Source organism: Phoenix dactylifera, chromosome 7 (assembly GCF_009389715.1).
Source record: "Phoenix dactylifera cultivar Barhee BC4 chromosome 7, palm_55x_up_171113_PBpolish2nd_filt_p, whole genome shotgun sequence".
Lineage (NCBI taxonomy): Eukaryota > Viridiplantae > Streptophyta > Magnoliopsida > Arecales > Arecaceae > Phoenix > Phoenix dactylifera.
Window position 1 is genome coordinate 2,047,083 of NC_052398.1, and position 23,141 is coordinate 2,070,223.

The 23,141-nt window shown below is 38.4% G+C and overlaps 1 protein-coding gene across 2 annotated transcripts; it reads left to right on the forward strand.

Annotated features, from left to right (window-relative positions):
* Positions 1 to 6,046: 6,046 nt before the first annotated feature.
* Positions 6,047 to 22,416, forward strand: LOC103710448 (AUGMIN subunit 8-like). 2 transcript variants are annotated; one of them, XM_008796150.4, is made up of 7 exons: positions 6,047 to 6,298; positions 7,661 to 9,087; positions 9,522 to 9,641; positions 11,618 to 11,734; positions 11,905 to 11,994; positions 17,118 to 17,225; positions 22,042 to 22,416. In XM_008796150.4, the coding sequence occupies exons 2-7, from the start codon at positions 7,744 to 7,746 to the stop codon at positions 22,105 to 22,107; spliced, it is 1,845 nt and encodes a 614-aa protein (XP_008794372.2). In that variant the 5' UTR covers positions 6,047 to 6,298; positions 7,661 to 7,743; the 3' UTR covers positions 22,108 to 22,416. The 2 variants fall into 2 exon arrangements, with proteins under 2 accessions (XP_008794372.2, XP_026661740.2); XM_026805939.2 differs by lacking the exon at positions 6,047 to 6,298 and adding an exon at positions 6,327 to 7,512.
* The last annotated feature ends 725 nt before the right edge of the window (positions 22,417 to 23,141 follow it).

A 23,141-nucleotide genomic window follows, 5' to 3' on the forward strand; every position in this document is an offset into this window, starting at 1 on the left:
TTCTCTTTTTTTAAGCTAAGCTCAGCTGATTTGAATATTAATTTTATTGAGTAAAAAAAAAAAAGGATCCCCGGACCGGAAAGGAAAGGAAAGCACAGGCCTTACTGTTTGTTTTCCATCCTTTTTATTTTTTTCTTTTAAAAAATAAAATTATAAAAAAAATAAATAATATATTTGATATTGTTATTTTATTTTATTTTAAAAAAATATTTTATCTATATTATCTCTACCATCGTTGCCACTATCTCCATCTACTGCTATTACCATCACCTCAGTTACATTGCTAGCACCACCATAGTTGTCACTATAACTATCCTTGCTACCTCCATCACACCACTTCCACTATCATTGTTGTCTTTTTTTTGTTTTTTTTTTACTATAGCGGATGTATTATATATGACGGGTAGGAATACATCCAAAAAGGTCAAAAGATAACGTCCCGGAGCACTCCGGATAATTCCTCCTCTCCCAGCTAGAGGATCTCCCTAGAATGGTTGGCCACGTAAGAGGCTATCTAGTCTGTTGCCTTGTTGGCCTCTCGGTACACATGCTTTGTTTGAACGACCATTCTTCCATACACCATAGCCCGAATGTCCTTGAGCAGCAAGTAGGTGTCGCCCACCCCACCCACACTCTGCTGAATCCAACCAATAATTGTCACCGAATTGCTCTCCAGCACTATAGCGCATGTAGACGATAAGTGTCGGGCATAAGTCAAGCCGGATCAGGCTACTCTCAACTCCGCCTCCGAAATCGAGATGTCAAAGATCTCGCAGCCACCAGTCGAAATCATCCTAGAGTTCGGACCTCTTTTCACTACCACGTTGCCATCACGATTATTGTCACTGCTACAGCTTCCAACGCAATGTTACTACTATTATCATCATCTCCACTATACCATCATTGTCACCAACATTATCCATGCTGCAACTACCATTGTCTCCACCATTATCCCCATATTTGTTTTGAAATAAAAAATAATTAACTATACCAAAGCCCAGTCATGTGAACATAATTCTATATGTCAGCTTATTAAAGAAGTAACAGTTTTTGCTATTGTTTAGGAAATAAGTGGGATCGTGATATTAAGTTATTTCATTAAGGGTTATTTTATCACCAGCAAGAAATTTCATAATTTTCAAGTTACTTGATGTGGACATGTTGTCACTCAAATTTCTCAGCTAGGGGATCTCGAGTGCTATCCAGGACCCTCCCCACCTCCAAAATAAATAAAAAAATAACAAAGACAGCAGGAACGACACAACCAAGATCGCAAGTTGTTTGGTATTTAGCTTTGTATTGAGTTCTAAATTCTCCAATTTCCTCTAATTATAAAATAAATGACAAAAAAGCTTGTAATTTTTAGTGATTCTTATCACCCGAAAAGTCATGATCACCGAGAATGCTTTTTTTTTTTCCTTTCCAAACTCATGTCAGTTGATTATGATCATAATTACAAACATAAGAAGGGTAAAATAGAATCAAAAACTTCTACAAAAATACCTCAATTTGATGTTATCAACCCACCGGCATTCACAATTAAATCTTCAGTTTCTAATGAGATAAAAAAAGTTAGAACTTCAAGCTACCAAAGATTCATAGGTGAAATGCTAGATCTAAAAAGATGGAGTAAGCATCTAATGTACGTTTTAAAGAGAACAACAATTGCCATTTTAAAACAACAATCCATAATCAATAGGACTTTTCCTCTGAATTTGCCATCCTTGCATTTCTTCATTGCCACCCATACTTTCAGAGGGGCAAATAAACCAGCAGATGCATTAGCAGATTTTGGAGATTCTTGTGATTCTACATCACTTGTTATGCTGCCGCAACACATAAGAATTTTGGTTTGGACAGGCAGAGTTGGCGTTCAATTTTATTATCAAAAAAACAAAAAAACTAGCTTTATGCCTATGATTCAATATTTTGAGATCTCAACACCACTTATTAAGCTATTGAATTTGGATTTAGTTGGGTTTAAGCCTATGGTTGGGCTTCAGTCAACTCATCTGGTTGGATTCTTGGATATATATTCCGTACCCACTACCACGTTGATTTAAGAAGCATTCTCCAATGATTTGTTTGATGCTATAATTGTCGGCGGATAGATACTCCAATGATTTCAGCACATGCCCATCTTGTCCAAAAGTAGTAAAAAAAAAAAAACAAAGATCCATTTGCTTCAGAAAAAAACGTGCCCGCATTCGCCTCCCTCCATCACGTGGCATGGGCATCTCGTGCCACCTGGCTGAGGAGCAGCCCCAGCGCAGCCATGGCCTCGACAACCTTGAGAATGGAGCCAAAGAGGCTTTTTTTTTTGCCTTTTTTTTTCTTCATGAAAAGTGTGAGAGCGTCTGGGCGTGGACAGGTCTGCTACATGTCTGCAAAATACTTTAGTTACGAATTTATGAATTAGAGCACCAAGGCATGTGTGAATAAGACGAAGGCATTTATGGTTCAAGTAAAGAACAAGAATTTGGAATCAGATTAGCAGGCAGTGAGCCTGCTGATGGCAATGGTGGCATACTGGCATCCTGCAGGAAGAATCTTTCAAGGGGGTCAATAATATCCTCGAGCTTCATTGAGATAAATATCAACCGTATTTGAGGATCGATGCATGCTTTTTATTAGAATTATTGTAGGATTATTAATTGATTATGTCGAACTTAGTTAGCTCTACTAAACTTCATTTCGATTGATATGTAATTGATTATACTAAACTTACTCGTTCTTACCAAACTTCGTCAGCCATCTAGTTTTATATAAAGGCTGGTCGTGTACATTGCAATAAACAGATAGAAATACAATTCTCTCTTCTCGTTCTTCTTTTTTTTCATTTTTGTCTAGCTTGCTCAACTTTAAGTCATGTAAGGGCCGCACGTTACCATATTTTTGAGCTTTAATTTCCAGTCTTGCTAACTAGGATTTGCTGAATAAAGGAAATGAGGAGGAGAGATTAGACAAAATTAGATAGTAGTGTTGTGTCTGATATGGTGCATTTGCAGTGTGCTCAGTCTTAACGGCAATTAGGTTGGAATTTTATCCTCTACGTTTATGAGCAGTGTGCTTCTTAAAGCAATATGCATCTGTAGTCGAGGAAAAGATTGACCACTACTTCAAAGAAAGAGGATAACTCGATTCACTGATGAGATACCTATAATTGGTGTAATATTTTGGAATTTTCAACCCAGGAAGGTGAGACCACTCTCAAATTAAGCATGTAATGGATCAAATGCAGATGTCGATTGGGCTAATGTAGTTGCAATTCTAGCTAAGATGCACTATCCACTACAGAGGCTTATATGGTATAGTAAAAAATGCCAACAATTTTAACATGCACTTCTAGAGTTTTTTAGGCCAACACTCAGAGATAATTTGGACATGCACTAATCTTAGTCAGAAGTAGCATCAATCAATGGCCGTAAATGGAATCCTCGCTGCCATGATATCACTTGCACGAGCATAGCAAAGCTCAAAATCAGATTAGGTTCATAGTTTCATACGATAATTCCAATTCGTGGCAGTCCGTGCAACAAATCCCATATCTGACGGTCAGCGTGGGCCCCGCACGGCTTTCCACGGCTGACCGCTATCTCGGGGATCACAGCCATCGAGGGCCCAGGAGATCGAGCGGTCAGAATCATCCCATCTGTGGGGCCGCTCGCGTTTGGGCCGTCCATGCGGTGGCGCTTTCCGACCATGTGCCTCCATCGAGTGTTGGGTCCCCATTATTAAGTTAATAGGTAATAGATCTTAAAAAAAGAGCAGTCATTAAGTTGTTGTTTACTTTGTTGCAACGGGAAAGAATGATCTTAACTGGCACCTGGCAATCGTATGTATTGATATTTATGGAAGCGTTTTCTTTCATTTCGTGCAAGTACGACAAGCTGTATGCTCTATGTGGATGTACTTGGCATTAAGTATGCATGTGATGATGCACATGGAGTGAGAGTGAACAAGAGATGGGGACAAAGGGAAAAAATTGCTATGTAGAAGGATTTACAAACTAGTAAATTTCTAAAGCCTATTTTGATAGCCAAGTATTGTGTTTACTCCTAACTGTCGGCAAGACAAGACATCGATATTATTATATTCTTTTTTTTGACATCTTTCAAAAAAAATTTCAAATGTGAGCTTATCCATGCCGTTATGCACTCTTCAAATAGAAATCAATTTTCTGATCTGATTTTTGTGCTCCGTCCCCTAAAGAGAAGCAATTCATGGGATCAGAAAAAGCCATCAGCCGAAAGCCAAAAAGAAATAAGTAATTGGTACCAAAAAAAGAAAAAAAAAAATAGGTTATGTATTGAACTTACTATGTCTGAATTTTTGGATGTGATGTGATTGGCAGCCCCTTTTGACTCTACAATTTCCTTCCTTTTCCTTCTTTCCTAACCTGACTATATATTTGATGGATGCTGAAAACATGCACTTAAAGTTCAAACGCACCCTAAATAACATGTACCAAAAGTCCAAACCACAATAAAATTATTCTAAATGTTTGAATTATTTTCACATCCTTGCACCTGTCACTTGAGTAATTATCTAAATGCCATTATTAAGATGCATGGTAAATATGCTAAAAAAATATGTATCAATATGTTCCATGCAATGTTGTAATTTTTCTTATGATTCAAGAATTTGATAGCTTCTAGTTTTGGAATCTATACATATTCATTTCTCTAATGGAAGTAGGCGAGAAGTCATTCTCGGCACCAAGGAGACACCACATATCATTGCGACAGGCATGGATTGGAGTGGATAACTTCTTGAACAAGTAAAGAGAAAGTACAAATATATAAAAGTAAGTTTAACTAGCATTATCATCATTTTTGCAGGGTAAAGAAGTGGAGACAAACTAAATCAAGCCTTGGATATACTAATTATAGGAGCAAAGACAAGAAATCGAGTTATTCTCGTATTCTTTTCTTCTAGAACTGGCGCGACTTGCCTAATTAGGTTGCCATTTATTGCAAATATCTCTACCTTGTAATAGTGAAAGAAAAATTAATATGACTACTTTGATCACCATAGGCGAGCTATTATTGAATTCCTTTTCTTTTGTTCCTATCACTAATGTTCTTTGATTATCCAGTATTCTTCGGTGAGTATACTATGACATTTAGATATTCTAGGAAATAACTTCCTCAAATTTCAACATGCTAAAAAGCAATAATATTATCATGTAAACGAAGCTATTTTGCATCTAATACATTTCTTTCCATAAAAGAAATGATAAATTTAGAAAAAAGATCTCATCAAAACCCTAGACAATCAAGCAAATAATAAAGATTGATGTGCTTAAATGGCGAATCTGTGACGAAGAAATTACGGGGTTCTAAACCTCGTTCACTCAAGTAGTTTGAACAAGTTATATCTCTCTTAAGTTAAAACTTTCGCTGTTAAATAACTCTTTTCTCCTATAATTTTTGAAACCTAGTTGCAAAATTTATATTTGCTATGTGAAAGCAAAACTTTCATGCATATCAAACTTCATTGAAAATCCAACACATAAGGTTGCAAACATTAGAATTTTATAACTGGGATCTAGAGATGCCAAGTAACAGGCCCAAGATTCTAGAGGCGTGGCCGAATTTGTTCATCAAAATTATAAGCATACGAACCTTATGTATTGCAAACCAAACTAACCAAAAATGCATCCAATTATATCTCACAATATTCATAATGTTGTGCGCCGTTTTTTTTTTTAATACGGCGGCAACTCACATTTTATGCGTATGAGTATATCCATAAGAGTCAAAAAGAACAAGTCGCAAGAGTGGAGAGCAAACTCCGGTCTCTCCCAACGATATTCTTCTGAGTGGTGCATCCATATGATACAACCTAGTCAGTCGTATAATTTGTTTTTCAATAAATATAAGTAGTCTGAAGAATCAAAACCCTCCCACAATCTTACATATTTTATAATATTTATAAAGTTGTGATATTTCAAAATATTTATAAAGTCGTGCGCCGTTCGGAGCAGTGGTTTATTGTGGCAAATCAGAGAAACATGGGGTGGGAGTAGATGGCGTCTCAAAGGTCACTGAATCGGTATCGGGGGAAAAGTCGATTTATAATTATACAAAAACTATAATATAATAAAAGAAAGAGCGGAAGCCGTGTTCGCTTTTCTTAACTGAATCAAAACCGTCGTCTTTTCCTCTGACACTCAAAGGAAAGAAACCCGAACTTTTTCTTTAATTCCTTGCTGTATATCTTTTTCTTATGGCGGCTCTCCGATTCCGATCGGAGGAGAACTTATTGGAGCAGCGAGTTTAGGGTTTCGGCGGAGGTTGGTAGAAACTCCCCTTGGTTTGTTTTTGTTATAATTTTGTTTTTCTTTCGACGAGATTCTGTTCGATCTCTCGTCGAGAAGGGCAAATCCGTGCACGATTTCCGTGGTCAGATGCGTCCTCCGAATCTTTTATATTTATGCAATACTTCTGGGATTTTGTTGTGCAATTTGTGGTTCAGATTTTTTTTTTTCTTTCAGTATTTGATGTTGGGCACTTCGAAATTTTAAGAAACTGTTGTGTTCCTTGAGCTATTTTTTTTTTCGAATTATATGTGGATATTTGATGTCAGTGATTGGTGCAATTGAGTCGGATCTGATGAAAGATTCGGAATTTAAAGAGGAAATCTCTGTTATTTTCCGAAATTTTCAGCTTTGTTGATGGAAAGGAGAACGCGGATTGCCAAGGATCGAATCCATTCTTTCTTTCCTTTGATTTTTTTTGGTAAATCCATTATTTCTTTCCTCCAAAATCGATGTTTTTCTTGAGATTGATTTGGTGATTCCGTCGTTATGGAAGCATACAAAGTATTTAGGATAAATTCATAGTAGGTGATTAAAAAAATTCGTTTTTTTGAGTATTTTTTATAGTAATTTTAGTTCTCCTGCACGTGGATCTCCATGGCTCTTCTCAAAACCCTAGGTTCTCCTCATTTTCCCCCAGAAATAGTTTAAAACCTCTCCCGTGCCTCGAATTACGGCCGATCCCCAGGTATAACCGTCGTTGCTGGCTTCTTACCTTGTTTCCGTTTGCTGTTTTACCATACGTAAACCACACCTTCCTCCCTGCCTAACATTCCCCCCACTCCATTAAATTCCCTTCCTTTCCAGTGCTGAGGGGTTTGGAAGGAACCCACCCGACCATGGCACTCTCGTGACAAGGACAGAAGACAAGCAACCAAAACATCATTTTTTATGCAATAAAGAAATGGGTAGAATACACCATGTCATCCATTGGTTAACGCACCCTCTGCGGTTATCCCGCACCTCCTGCCGAGAGTCCTCGTATGGTCTGGCTCAGAAGTCAGACCCCGCTGCCTTTCTCGTTATCCAACGGCCTCCGGGTGCCCGTCATCCACGTTGCCTGCTGGAAAACCTGGCCCGGTCTGCCTGATTTGGCCTTCTTGCAATGAAATCAGAGTGCCCACTTCCCGTTGATAGCTGCAAAGCCCAATTTCCCCCTATTCAGATCTCCCTCTCATTATCTTTTATGGGTCTGTGAAGAAGAAAACTCTTTTTTTTTCTGCTTTTCTTTTTTGTGTGTGGTTGTCTCTTCTTCTCTTTCTACCCTTTGTTTTGTAGAGAAATCTTTTTGCTCGATGTTTCAATTCCACGCACTTGAATACCATCTATTCATGGCAGATTTGAGGATCTGGTGCCGTCGCTGCAGACAGGTTGGTTTATGAAGAGTCCATCAATGTGGTTTGGTTTGGAGGGAATTGTCGATGGATGTTTGTAAAACCGAGCATCCAAGGGCTGCGACGCAGCAGAAGACAGCCCAGACGGAAGATACTCCAAGGCCACCGTTGGCCCCTTCTGAGAAGAACAATGCCGCACCGGCCACCCGCAAGCTGCGGACAAGGGAAATTGCTTCGAGGTACAAGTCTGGGATCTCCCCAACTCCTCTTTCAACTCCTACCACTCCAAGGCGGGGCCCATCCCCCAATCCAGGAACTTCACTGCCGAAGAGATCCCAATCAGCAGACAGGAGACGACCCTCTACACCGTCGACAAGGTCCTCTGTGCCGTCATCCCCATTGTCTAGGCCTTCCACACCCTCTTCCCCATCTTCAAGGTCTACCACACCAGTGCGTGATGTGGTGACTGAGATGCATAACACTTCACGGCGGTTGCTCAGCAGCCGGGCTCCTGATGGCTTGTGGCCTTCGATGCGGAGCCTGTCTTCTTCTTTTCAGTCAGAATCTGTTTCAGTTCCTTTCAGTAAGAGAGACAAGGCAGTTACAAGTTTCTCTTCAGATCGCACATTGAAGTCCTCAGCCAATGTGGCAGCAGAGAGGAAGAGGACTCCTTTGAGAGGGAGGAATACCTCCGAGCAATCAGAGAATTCTAAGCCTTTGGAGAATTCGCATGCAAGGGTGATAGATCAGCACCGTTGGCCTGCTATGATTGGTGGGAAAGTGTCTGCAAATGCCTTGTCAAGAAGTGTAGATTTCACTGATGGAGTCAAAAAATCTTGCTCTTCATCAATTTCCTCTCGAGGAATTTCACCAAGGAGAACACGCACATCTGATAGTGCCGGTAGTGGCCTCCAACATTCATTAAGTGAGGTGGCAAGGCGACTGGCTATTGATGGAAGTGGAAGAGTACAACGCGATATGAGCTTAAGTGTAAATAACCCTTCACATCGTTCAGGAAGATCTTTGTCAACAACACACCCTAGGAGGACTCAGTCGTCACCAATTCAAGCTTTACATCGCCCTTCATCACCGAATAAGGCTTTATCAGCAGCATCCTTAACTACGGGAATGCTGAGTCCATCCCGGTCAAGACCATCATCTCCAGGAATAAGACCATCATCTCCAGGAATGCTAAGTCTATCCCGGTCAAGACCATCATCCCCTGTGTCATCATCTAGCAGCACAACTAGTCGAGCAGGTGTGACATCCTCCATATTTAACTATACTGTTGATATGCGAAAAGGAAAGAAGAATGCAAGCCACATAGAAGATGCCCATCAGCTGCGGTTGCTGTACAATAGGGTCCTGCAGTGGCGCTTTGTCAATGCCCGAGCAGATGAGACTCTATCCATTCAGAAAATGAGGGCAGAGGTAGGGATTTGATGCCTAAGAAATTAAATGCTGGTTTTGTTGCTATACTGATATATGAAAAGATCATGCACATTTCTGGATCTTTTGTTTTAGAGGTTTGCTTGGCATGTGAGATAGTGAACTTCCTTACCACTGGCATTCTTTCCAGAGGGATTTATTTGGAGCAATACATAATGCTGCATGCATGGAGTCACTCCAGTCTGGTTTCTGACATAGTGTTTTTCACCTTGTGTGTAATTTGGATCACATCTGAGCTGATTTCTGTAGTAAAAAAACTTACTTATGTGTGCAGTTAGTTAATTAATGTACAGTGATCTATCATTACACTCTTTCATGCACTTTAATTTACCATTGTCACAGTCCAGCTGCAATGGACTTTTTGTTGCCAATTGGCAGGGTAACATGATTATTTTAAATTCCATCTCTTGAAACAGAATATCCTATACAATGTGTGGAATACGACTTCAAAATTGTGTGATTTTGTTATCATGAAGAGGATTGATGTGCAGCACCTGAGGCAAGAAATGAAGTTGGCCATTATTTTGACAGAACAAGTAAGACGAATGGCGACTTATCCAATGTTCTATAACTTAATTTTGGCTGCTGTGTGATGATAATTTTTGTCTGAAGTGTTAGTTATTCCATCATGTTTCCTTACGTAGGATAAAGATTGATAATTTGCCTTCAAAAACTTTAAAAGATCTGAGGAATAGTAAATTTACATCTGACAAACAATCTGAATGTGGATGCAGTTTTCACAATTAATTACCCATGCATTTTGAACCAAAATGCTTGCAATTTTGAAAAACAAAGTAGAAGTTGGTATAAGATAACTACAAGTTGAGAAAAGAAGTAGTTTATATTTGACATGTTTTCATAGATGAGCTTCTGACTTCCATGCGCTCTTTTTGATTATTGACTACATCACAACAACCATGCAATGCAAAATGTTTATAATTCAGATAACATGAATTATTGTCAAAAGAGAAGTGGAAATGTCAGCGATCATGTAGGCCAGCATGTTTCAGTTCGTATCAGAATATGTTCCATTGGTAAGTACAAGATCTATCGATGTGGAACTAGTTGACTTAGGGTAATTACTAGCATACCCATATGGGTTAGGCACAATAAAGTGGTGTGCTGTACCGTATTGAATAGAGTAATGACAACCCCTGAATGAAAAGATATACGATCATTATTAGAATTAGGAAGCCTAATTTGTTGAGACGAGATTGCTTATAAGGTTAGTCATTGAATGATGTCATATTTTGAATATTCACAAATGCATCATGCATCCAGAAACATCTCAGATGTGCATGTTCATGTTTAGAGCTGGATACATCACAGAAATATAATTCAATATAAAACTGCAACAACTTTGTATTGTTGATATAGTATAATACTTGAGATTCATTATCAACTTACATAACAAGATTTATAGCTGTGCCTGTTACTGAATCCATGCCAACTTCAATGCTTACGGCTTGCTAGATGTTTGTGAGGCAGCTTTCTGAATTTGCTTTGAAACTTGGGCGTGACAGTATTCTTGAATGGCCATTTGGCCTTGAATGATATCGAGCTTGGTCTCAAGCTTTTGTATATAGCCTAATTTCATCATCTTAATGCCGAGGATCTAGTTTATAACTTTATATTAATTCTTATTGTAAATTAATCTTGAATTGGCTAAGGGTCCAATTCCATTCAAATCCATTCATAAGTATCAAAAATCCAATCACAAACACCATAATCAGCTTGTGCTCAGCCCAAATGGACTCATGCTATAGTGCCCCCTAGTCTACCTAGGCCATGAATTGGGTCCGTTCTGATACCATTTGTAACAACCCATAACTTCACCCAAAAGGGCTATCTGGAAGATGTTATTTGGGTTCCTTGGGTCCATGTAAGTGTCCGAGATCTATCCAGTGCATAGCGGATGTGGGACTAAACACCCGCTTGCATGGGTCCTCACAGGTAATCATTATAAAGTAATGCAATTTCTACCGCTAACAACCATTTTTCCTACAAATTTTGTTAATTCACTCCATTTTGTAATACTAGGGAGGTTGAAAGGATCTGGGGCTGTGATGAAGTGTTTTGTCTCCATTCTTACAAATAAAGAGTCTCTAGATTAATCTTGATCCCTCGACCAAATATTTCAGAAGTTTCCTCTGCAAATTGCTACCAAGTAGTGTGAGATCCAAATATGGGCTTTTGTGCCTCAAGCCCAAAAACATGGTTGAAATCTTAAAATATAATGCTAGTATGAATTTGCTAAACCTTCTGGTCAATTTAATAAAAAGGACCAATTTCTCAGAATTGTTTTTAATTGTACATGGGAACATTCAAAACTTGCAGCTAATAATATTTGATTTAAGATTTATGATATTTATAAAATGAATATGAACAACTGGAATACTTCTTACTTGTGGCAATGCTACCCTTTTTTTCTTTTTTATTTATTTGTTTCCTGCACAATGTATCATGACCATAGTCAAATTGAAGCTTTTGCATGAAATTTTATTTGATGTAGATGGCATACCTTGAAAACTGGGCGGCATTGGAAAGAGAATATTGTAGTTCTTTATCAGGGGCAACTGAAGCTTTGAAGGCAAGCACGCTATGCCTTCCAGTTACAGGAGGCACACGGGTATGCGAATATTGATAACGTTAATTTCAGAAAGGCTTTGTGACCTGTTATAATTTCAAATTGTAAATAGTTTTTTCTAATGATTTTTAAGGAAGGTCATTGAATTTATTACTAACAGGTTATTAGTTCAAGCCATGTACCATAATATGTTTATCACCCTGCTTATACAGGCAGACATGCTTTCTATGAAGAATGCTGTTAGTTCAGCAGTTGATGTCATGCAAACCATGGGATCGTCTATCTGTTATTTGCTTTCAAAGGTGAGATTTAATACATCATGCCACTTAAGTCCAAATGCATTGGTTCTGTTCTTTCCCTTGCTTTAGAACCTTCAATAGAACCAATAAGGTCCTTCTGCGAATCCTCAGAAGATTGTATTGAGTTGTTTGATTATTTATGTAAATAATTTTATTAAGGAAACAATTAAGCAATAAACACTGTAGTTAAATAAATTAAGAAATTGAAGTGTGTTTTGATAGTGGTGATAGGAATTTGTGCTATGTAGCATATTGCTTCTTACCTAATGCATTAATTGTTGAGCTATATAATATTGTGTAAAGTGCATCATATAGTATCCATTTATATTATTTATCTTGAGTGTATATAGTCCACAAATGATCAATGCCATTAGTTATTAGGACCAAGAATCATTGTGCTGGTAGTGGGGCCCGTACCAGTTGCCCTGTGGCACGGTTCGGTGGGCTACTGTGCCATTCCATGCTGGGCCCGTACTGACACAGCAAAGCTGGAGGATGGTGGGGGAGAGGGAGAACGGGAGAAAGGAAGAGAGAAGAGGGGGGGGGGGAGGGGAAGGAGGAAGAGAGAGGAGGAAGGGAGGGAGAGAGGGAGAAGGCTAGGGAGGGGCGTGGAGCGGCATAGGAATGGCTTCACCCTCCGGTTTCCCTATTTCGTTTCGAAATAGGAGTCCCGGAGGGGGCCATTTTTTATTTTTAAAAAATTAAGTGAAGTCGGCAACCTCTATGCCCACTTCACTTATTTTTTTTCAAAATAAAAAAGGAGCTCCTTTCGGGACCTCTGTTTTGAACGAAACAGGAGAACCAGAGGGCAAAGCCCTTCCTCCAACCTCTCGCGCCCCTCCCTGACCATCCGCCGGCCACCATCATCCTTCTCCCTCTCTCTCTCCCTCCTTTCATCTCCCTCTCTCTCCCTCCCCCTCTCTTTCTTTCTCCCTCCTCGGTTTCTTGATGTGAAGGCCGGAATCATCCTGGTTGGCTACTAGTACGGCTCGGTATGCACCGAACCGGGCTGTTTAGGACGATACCACTGACTTTGATTAAGACTTTTCTTTTGTCTACAAAGGGATAAATTTTTAATATTATTTATTGGATGATTCATTGATTGATTTTTGGTAGTGATTGTTTGTTCTTTCAATTGATGAATCACTTAATTCTGTGGCATTAATTTCATTGGTCGTGTCACTTGCATTTTAGAGTGTTCTTTCTTATTTGCTACAATAGAATTGATTTGATGTATTATAAGCTATTAGTTGAACTTCACTTTTATTTAATGAAATTCCCAAATAACAAGCAAATGTAAAGAATGAACTTGTTACGTTGACTAAAGTGGGGATGGCATTTTATCTAGCACCATAAAGATGGTTGAGACTACAAACTCAGATGACATTAATGTCAAGGCATATTTCTCTAACTCCTTACCTCAGTCAACTGGGAGAAAGAATCAGGTCTGTGGAGTCTAATAGTGGACTGGGAGCAGCGAAGTCGTCTGGTTTTTGCTTATATGGCCAAACTTGTAACCCATTTACTTTAAGCCAAGCATTTTAAAATCGGAGACTAACATCCTCTTAGGGGATGACGAATACCAAAATGATAGAGATCCTGGTTAATCTTGGCCAAGATGGGAAGTTGGGACAAATAGGGAAGGACCGAGATATTTCAAGATCTCCGCAGATGTTAAGGTGAACCAAGATCTCGAATCCTGGCTAATACAGCTATCCTGATTCTAACTACCATTTTCGACATTGATTTGAATGTCTAGTATTATAAAAAAGACTACTAAAACTGAGCAAGACATATTGGCCAAGGCCAATATTTTGATTTCATATTGACTGATATATCAGGATATAACAGTTATATAGGCTGAGATAATAAGGGCCAAGATATCAATTATACCTATTGGTGGGTACCTGAGATTGACATAAACCTGACAACTTGGCCGACATGAAAACCTTGGTTCAAACCATGAGCATGATTAGCTAATGCCAAGATGAAGGTAAGCAATTGAAATTTTGTTTGACTCTTTGCATCCATTTGAAAAATGGGCTAGTTAACTTGCGCTTCTTAGCTGCAATTATTTTGGCTTGTTGGTCTTTCAAACTTCACTAGTTACTTTTTTAAATTTTTAGTTTAAGATAGCATGAACAATGAAAATAGTGAACTTATACAGAATTTAAATAAATGTGGAAACGATACATATGAAGAAAAACATGATTAAAACTAGCTTATTATTTTCTATTTATACCTATACTTTGAGAACAAATATGTTATATATTAAAAGAGATAGACTACTCTCCTTTTGGTAGGTTTCAATCTTTGATTCCATCAGGGCAGAATCGATGACGGGCATGTAAATTGAGGATGCATATTAGTTGTCATGATCTATAACATTTAAGGTACCTTTTAAATCCAGAATACATTTTGAAGGTCATTTACCTACGCATCAAGTGGACAGAAAATGGACAACATTAATGGTGCTTGTTATCAGCATCATTCAACCGTTTTCCCTTCAAATGTGTTGGTGGCTATAAAGCATGATTCAAAGTTGAGAAGATCTTGTGGAAGGATTGATCAAATCTTATGGTTGATTTTCAGCCTTAATGTCAAATATCCAAACTTGGTCCAAATTCCTAGGCTAGGCAAATTTAGGCAAGGGATGGTCATGCTGTGAAATTTATATGGCCAGTCGGTGAAGCTCATACAACCAAGAAACAACCCTCCAAAGTCCCCCTAGACTTGCCGAGAGTCTAGATGAAAGGGTAATATTATGACATTTGATATAAGAAGTTATATTCATTTCAAACACAAGTAAGCCGTAGAGCCATAGACTGTACTATGCATGATTCACTGTACTGGATTGTACCGTCCTGTAACTGGGCAAATACCATGCTGTACAAATAGCAAATTGGTCCTCAATATGGGGGGTCTGTTGAGTGCGCATACCATGAATCTACCTATACCGACATCATACCAGCATGTGCTAGTATGGTACTAAAACCGGTATTGCAATCCTTGATACCATGAAGCCCCAAATGGTACTATTGATGCTATAATGTTAAAATGGGTGACACCACAAAATTTTGCATCCACACCTTTGATTATGAACTACACATTTTAAAGCATATGAATTAAAATTTAATTTAACTGATTTGGTGCTTCGAAACCATAAATCCTATCAAAACATTTTGATGAGCCATAAAACTATTTGCTAGATGCATAGGTAAATGACCTTCAAAATATGCCATTTTTGGTTTCTAGTTATATGGTGTAGTTCATGAGCGATGCACTCAATTTAGAGCACTATCATGATTTTGCACAAGCAGGTTTAAGGCTTCAGTCCTGCCGGAAGGAGAGTAGTCTATCTCATAACATACTATATTTCTGGCATATTCTTTGTTACAAGTCATAATTAGGCTCCAGCCCTGCTGGATGGAGGATAATCTATTTCATAATATAATACATAATATATTTGGGGCATATTCTCTCTTACAATTGAGTCTTACTGGAAGGAGAATAGCCATCTGATAACATAATATATTTTTGGTATACTCTGTTACAAATCAGAATTTCAGTTTCAGCCCATATCCAGGTAACACCATTGAAGTCATGCTCAAGAGGAGTTGAGTTTAATATGAGATATATCAGGCCTTTTGTCAGTCAAATTCATAAATCCATGTTGACCATTATGTATAATGCATGCATTGTTTCTAGTGAAAGATGGTTGGGCTTTGCCAACTTCTCTCTCTTTCTAAAAAAATACATGTGTTGGTAGATTAAGTGACAGTTTTGTTTTGAACGTGGGCGTATATACAATAGGGAATCTCTTATTTTACCTTGGGTAGATTTATAATAACAAACAGATGAGCATGTAACCATTATGTTTATGCTTGTAAACACGTCATGGACAGTGCTGTTGTCCTTTAAAAGTGCTTAAGGACTCCTGTAATTGTTGATATGTTTATGGAATTATGAATGTGAAATCTTTGTAACTATGCAACAAAAATGGCAAACTGAAAAAATAATATTAATTAGAATGCTTCACTTGATATATTTTGGAAGGTAATTGGGGAATTTGTGAGTTATTTAGTTGCCTTTACAATTGGCATCACTGGAGAGCATTAGATACCCTTACCTTGACATCACTGGAGAGCATTTTCAGTTCAGATGCTGCTCCCCATTTATGACGGAACATTTAAAGTGACTGATTCTTTAAACACATCAAGCACTAGCTTTGAGGACTTCGGTCTTGATGTTGGTGTGTTATTGTGCAACAAAATTGGCAGAGAGAACAGTCTGGCTATTCTGGACCTGATTTTTTTAAAAACTGTTTTCTGGTTGGGGTGGGGAATGAGGGGTTTGATGATTAACTTGATTACCTCTACCTTTGGCTTTGTTAGAGAGCGCTGTTAGTTCAGATGGTGATCCCCGTGTCAGAGGAATTTCCAACTTGATTCTTTCTTTTTTTTTTTTTTGGAGCAAAACAGTGGGAGAAACCACCATGACATTTCGTCTCATTAGAGATGAAATGGCGCAAAAGAAAAGGAAAAAAGAAAAACAGAAAGAAAATGAAGGACAAATAAAAAAAGAGATGTATAGAAAAGGGTTATGAGCTTTCAGTTTATTCTGGAAAGTTTATCAATTTCTTAGCATAAGAGGATGGAAAGTTAGCCAAAGGTTACGGAGGCACCTAGAAACGTCTCCATCATCTTATGCTATGAGATGTTTAGATTAATGAATTGCAACTATGCTTCAATTTTTAACTAAGCAAAATATGCATTACTCCCTTACTGATATGATTATGACTCACTGAGGGCTAAATGTTAGGAATGATATGCCCTTATACATTTGCTTACAGATTGGACATTCCTGTTTAGTAGTTGCTGGTTTAATTTTGACATGCTCTAGGTGATCTGAATGACATGGTGAATGACTCTGATGGCACTTGACTTGAGAAGATGAATATCCAATGTGCCTAATTTTGGAATAGCTAAATAAGTTTCTAAGTTATTCGCTTAAAATTTCTTTCTTTTTTAAATGTGAAGTCATAAGCCATTGAATCATAGCTGGATTCTGGAGCTGTTTTTTAAGTCTGAACATTGACTCATGACCTGAGGCTAAATGTTTTGCAGGTAGAGGGTACAAAAGCTCTGGTTTCTGAATTATCAGGTGTTGCAACCAAAGAAAGAGCGATGCTTGATGCATGTAGAGAATTATTAGCTTCAGCTGCAGCCATGCAGGTATATAACAAGAAATGCTCATAATGCATACAAAAAACACATATTAAATTAATTATACTGGAAGATAACACAATCACAGATACATTCCTGTATTAGCTACCATTCTGTTATTGGATGCACAGTGCTCAAGCTATATCAATATCTTCTTTGTTTTATGTATTCTTATTCAATATCTACAAAGCAATTTTCTGTTATTTTAGTCACTCACAGTGCACTAGCATTGTTAACTCACTAATGCTGACTCCCATAGCAACAAGCATTCTCTTTATTTATGGTTAGAGTAGTAGGATCATGTCATTTAGGAGGGCTGGAGAAAGGATCAGAACATAATGTGCATAAGTTCCTATAAACAAATTATTCTTATTAACCTCATTCTAGTTTACAAAGGCAAACGTGAATCTGTTTACTAATGAAACAACATGAACAATATTGATCATAAGATTTTCTAAAGCATGTCCCTTCCCAACACGTGGTTGATGCTTTTTGAAACTGCCTTCTCGAAAGGGATTTTAATTTAATCATCTTGATGCCAAAGTAAGTCCATTCTTTAAGCCAATGACCTCTGGCTTATCTAGAATTGAGTTTACACCCAGGAAAGCTGTTCTTGAGTTGCAAATTTAAGGCGTTTTGCCACATCACTGTTTCTTATAATTTCCCAATATCAAAAGGGAATTAAGAGAGCGACCACTAAGGCTATCATAACCCAGCAATTTGGTGTTGGCCTCCATTTTGTTTTCAGATGCAACATTCGTCAAATGGGGATTGGTGATGATCTCTTGAGTATTCAGTGTGACTTGAATTAGGTGCTTTCAGTTCCCTTTTTTTTTAGGTGCTACTTTATTCTGTACTGCTGTTGATTATTCTATGTATATATATGAGAGACTTGCTGCTATTTGTGAGGAAGAAGGGGATCCTGGTGTTAATTAGGCCACACACTCCCTTGGAAAGTGAGAAAGGGGTTCCAGCAATTAATTAGGTGGAGAAAGGGATTCACAACAGTTTTTTCAGAGGGACAATAATTTGAGCCAAGCAAAGGAGCATGCAGCTGATTTTTAAGGTGACAAGGATGCATCTGAGAGGAGGGGGGGGGGGGTGATATTTCTTATTGTATTAAGGTTAGTTAAAATGTGTCATTAAGATGAAGTAAGAACATCTGTTCACCTTGACCACACTTCTTGTTGATACACCTTTAAGAGTGCTGTTTAAAAACCCTTTGGCTTAACAAAAAGGGGGCATGGTTCTACTATTATCAAAATTGGACCTTCTTTGCTATCCCGTCTTTGTTGATTTTGCTTGAACAACAGCTAAGAATATGCCCTTGCAGATCATGATTCTGTGGAGATTCTTATGTGTGGACTCTGAAAGTAGCTTCAGATCAATGGATTATATTTGAATCTGAATGGAAGTCAAGATCTGAAACTTACTGTTGATTATTGCGTGACCGATCTATGCTGGTCTTCTATTGTGAGTTTACATATATCGAGGACCATGGTATGCTGAACCAAACCGGTGTTGACAGGCACCGGTACGGTACAACATATAAAATTGGTACAAGTCGGTATCGGTACGAACCGGCCCGGTTTGCATCGACCCAAGCGCATTTTCCTGCGTGCGGGCTGGCAGCCCGCGTAGGGCATTTAATGCCACAGAGTAATGCCAACGCGTCCGCGGATGCGCGTGGATGTGTAGTTTTTTTTTTTGGGAATCGCGCGCGGATGCGCGAGTGGAGAATCGCGCAGGATTTCCCGCCAGGGAACCGCGCACGTGGCCGGTTCCCTAGCAGGGAATTGTGCCCGCACACGGTTCCCCCATACTGAACCGAACTAGAACGGAATTGGCACGGTTCGGCTGGTATTTCCGAGAAAGGCCACGAACCACTCCAAAACGGATGGTTCGGAGCGGAACTGGAGCGAACCGAGCGGTTTGCACTAGTTTGAATCAGTTCGGCACTCCCCTCTTTCCATAATAGAGTGGCTTGAGAAGGCTCGAGGCCTTCTCAGGTATTTCTTTACTTTCGTTTTCAAACCATTTCACCAAAAACTTTGTGATTTCAACGCTTAAAGGATGATCCAACCAAAACAAGGTAAGGTAACACTCCCCCGCCTCATTTCTTTTTTCTTTTTTTTTCAACGTCGGAAAATGCCGAAAAAATTGAAAAATTAGGAGAGGTCATGCAATTTTTTTTAATTTTGGCAGGATTTAATAAAATATTGTAGATCTATGGATGATCTACAAAATGAGACTAAAATCTTTAATTTTCATTAAATCTATAATTTTTTAAGTTAAGAAATGTATTTTTGGATTAAAAATTTAAAAATAAAATAAAATTTTAAAAATAACTGTAAAATTAGAAGCTTGTTTAGGGGCATGGAAGCTACTTTCAATTTAAATTTGGTGTCCGTTTATTCAAATTTGGATGCGACCATACGTAGAGCGACCTAGGTCCAAATTTGAATAAAATTGAGAAATAAGTAGCCTTTAATAGAAGAGCAGCGATGTCAGTTCTGGTGATTATGGATTCAGTGGCTAGGGAGGGAGTGGAGAATATGAGACCATAATTTATGAGAGAACCACAAGGTGGTCTTTGATTCATCAGTGAGTGCCAGTTATGCATGCCACACAGGATAGAGACCACGGTGCATAAGCTGGTATAGCCTACAAGGATATGATTGCATAAGACATGAGCTCCTCGAGGTCGTTAAGAAGAACACGATGCAGTTTCGGATGACTTCGCACGTGGGGTAGGTTCCATAGACGTATTCCGAATCATATGCTGATCCTATTATCCACAAGCACAAACAACTTATGACTCATACGGATATGAATATGGTGTGTCTGAGGCATCATCTTTCAATGTCTACTATCCTATGCAGTCCGGAGCATCTCACGGATCGATTTTTGCTGCCGGCATATTTGAATGGATCTCTCCATAACCGTATTATCAGCCAGAGAACACAAGCCAAAGCTTCAGTGAGAGATCCGAGATCAATTATAATGCAGACCACATATCCGGGATGAGCGTAAAGACTACAACACTGCTTGGTTAGAGGGGTGGGTTGATGTGCTCTTGATTATGGTAATGATCCTGACATCTACGAGAGACATCGCTAATTGATAAGATTCTAGATGCCAATATGTATGTTGTACTTCAAATACATATAATTGACTGTATTATTGTATGTTTTGTATCTCGCTAATTGATTTTAGGATATTTCATATTGCTTCTCCTGGCATGTGAAGCCAGATCGCTGGCTTTTTTCTTTACATTTGGTTTTGGCCTAATGCTAATGCAAAAGATTAGGGGTAGCAAACCTAATGACACAGATTTGCCAAGTTTTTACCTACCTAAGGTAGCATTGTTTCAGAGCAATGCTACGGTAATGTAGAAAAATCACTCAAAAATATCAAGAAGCATCATTTAGGATATGCTGGAGTGATAGGAACATAAAAAAACATTAAGAAAAATCAGACTTAAAATCATTCAAAAAACCAAAAAAAATGATTACTTTTCATTAAAACTTAAAAAAATTGAAAACAAAATATGACAGCTGGTTAGGAATCAGCCCGCTACTGTGTACTGTGTCGGTATGTTATTGGTTCGGTCCCGTTTACGGAACCGATAGCCAACCGGGATGGATCCCTGTACTGATTCTAACCGTGCCAAGAATTGATGAGAGATAAAGCTAGTCTCTTAATCCTTTTCTATCTCCATATAAGAAAAGGGTGTATGTCATCTGGATTATTGGTGCAAGACACAAAACATCCATAAAAGCCAGTTCCAGATGTACAAAATCAGCCTACATATTCCGTTCTCCTTGTAATTTTGCTTGACAAATTCTAGCGAGTTCTAAAATACAGATTGGAGTGGATGTCCTGGCATAATTCTCTTGAGCTTTTGTTACCATGTAGGATGATTTTCAGTAAGAAAATCATGAGGATTTAGAGCATTCAGTGACAACCGCCATTCAGAGCCAAAGCATATGAGTGCAACCAAGGCAGGACCAACCACCTTGTCCTGGCATAATTCCTTATAGTTTCTGTTAGGAAATCATGATTCAGAGCATGCAATAAGTGACATCAGCAATTCAGAGCCAAAGCTTATGAGTGTAAACCAAGGTATAACCAACCACTCCTCCAGACCTCCTCTATATGCTCTTTGGTGGGTGGTGGTGCTCACCTTGTTCTCTAAAAACATTTTCCCTTTAGCAATCAGATTTCCATTCAAGATGTCTTTGATCGAGGTCCCATGAATATACTTTGCGGGGTTATCAAGCCTACCAGACCCTAGACACTGCTTTAGAAATAATAGATATAAGGCTCATAGTCATATGATCCTTATTTTTGTCTGCTTCCATTTTAGTAATAAATACAGCAAAATAGACAGTTCACATGTTATACATCCATCCCCTTATGATGTTTTTTTTTAATTTAGAGAAGATCAAACTTTGATAAGTTCTTACAATTTTTGAAAGAAAATAATTCTGAATCATACTAAAAATTCATTTATATGATTTTCATTGATTTAAAATGGAAAGCGGCACTTCAGCTCAGGAAATTTGGCTTGTTAAGGTTTTAAGCATTTTAGACATCCTCCATGTTGTGCTCTGCTGTTTTGGGTCCTACGAGAGTCCATATCTATGCCTTCTAATTGGGAAAAAAAAGAAGTCAGCCTCACTTACTAGTCATGTGATTTGAATATTGTGTGCACACCACCATCCCATGGATGAAGTCATATGCTTATGCATGTTTATGCACACACACTCGCTACATGCACATGAAAATAGGAAATATCAGTTGATGATCTTCCAAAAAGCAGGTGCAAGAGGCCAGCCTTAGAACACATCTCATACAGTTGAGACAGGATGCATGTAAGCTGGAGTAGCAAGTCAGTTAAGCAACCTCCGATGATGATCAGAGCCCAGTGCTCTCTGTGGCTAACAACTTACTATTGGTACAGATAACATCATCTGTTAGGCTTAGTGAGTGTAAATTTGTTTTCTGTGGTTGGGCACATTCATATCGTTTCTTTCCTTTTTCTTTCTCTTTTTTCCTTGTCTTTTTTTCTCCTTATTCTCTTCTTCTTGCAACAGGCTGAGCTATATTCTTTCCCCATGTAATTTTTTTAATCACTCAAATGGAAAGAAAAAAATGCAGTGAAATGAAAGCTAAAGGGTAAAGGAGTCATGCAGAAGTACTTGTGTTTTCCCTGCCTACAGTTTGTGACCTTATGATGACCATGATAGCAGCTAGTTGCGAGAATAACTATTCATGTTGCACTTGGCATGTGCACCACGGCAATGAGGTCCTTGGATGATGATTTACGAATAGGTGTCTGGTAACTGGGATCTTGATCTCAGAACATTGTTAGATCCCGAAATTTGAGATAGAACTTTTTTCTTGCATTTAATAACTCGCTGGATTTGTTGCCAAACATGGGGGTTTAGTTGATTGAGTTACCAAATTGGCAGTCCAAGGTCAAAATGAACTTTTCATGTATGCATGACAGGCGTCCTGAAGAATTTTCCTTAGCTGAATACAGCTGCAGGTAACTCCATCAGACCTGGTTGCTTAACTATTAGCATATTTTCAAGGATTTTTTTGATCTTATTGTTGTTGTGGTCGCTGTCGTCATTGTTGCTTTCCCTTTCTTAAAGTGTAAATGGTTTGCAAATGGGTTAGCAGAAAATGCTTGTGTTATTGCTGATTTGAAACCTGAAGGTAGTTTTGCTGTGCGCTTACTTGAGCCTATTTTGATCTTTCTTTCTGTCAAGAAGGGACTGTTGGTACAGGCCAAGTGGGTCATGTTGATTTCTAGCATGATTCAATCTGACTCTTGCCTTTTTTTTTTTCTTTTTTTCTGTTGCTGATTTTGGATGGAGCTACATCTATGCATGATGTCTTGGCAGAATTTGCTAT

Bases quoted from the DNA above. Each gene is read 5' to 3' on its own strand.
- LOC103710448 (XM_008796150.4), top strand. From the start codon at position 7,744: ATGGATGTTTGTAAAACCGAGCATCCAAGGGCTGCGACGCAGCAGAAG. The intron at 9,642-11,617 runs GTAAGACGAATG...TATTTGATGTAG, and splicing joins CCATTATTTTGACAGAACAA to ATGGCATACCTTGAAAACTG. The intron at 17,226-22,041 runs GTATATAACAAG...TCCAAAAAGCAG, and splicing joins CTTCAGCTGCAGCCATGCAG to GTGCAAGAGGCCAGCCTTAG.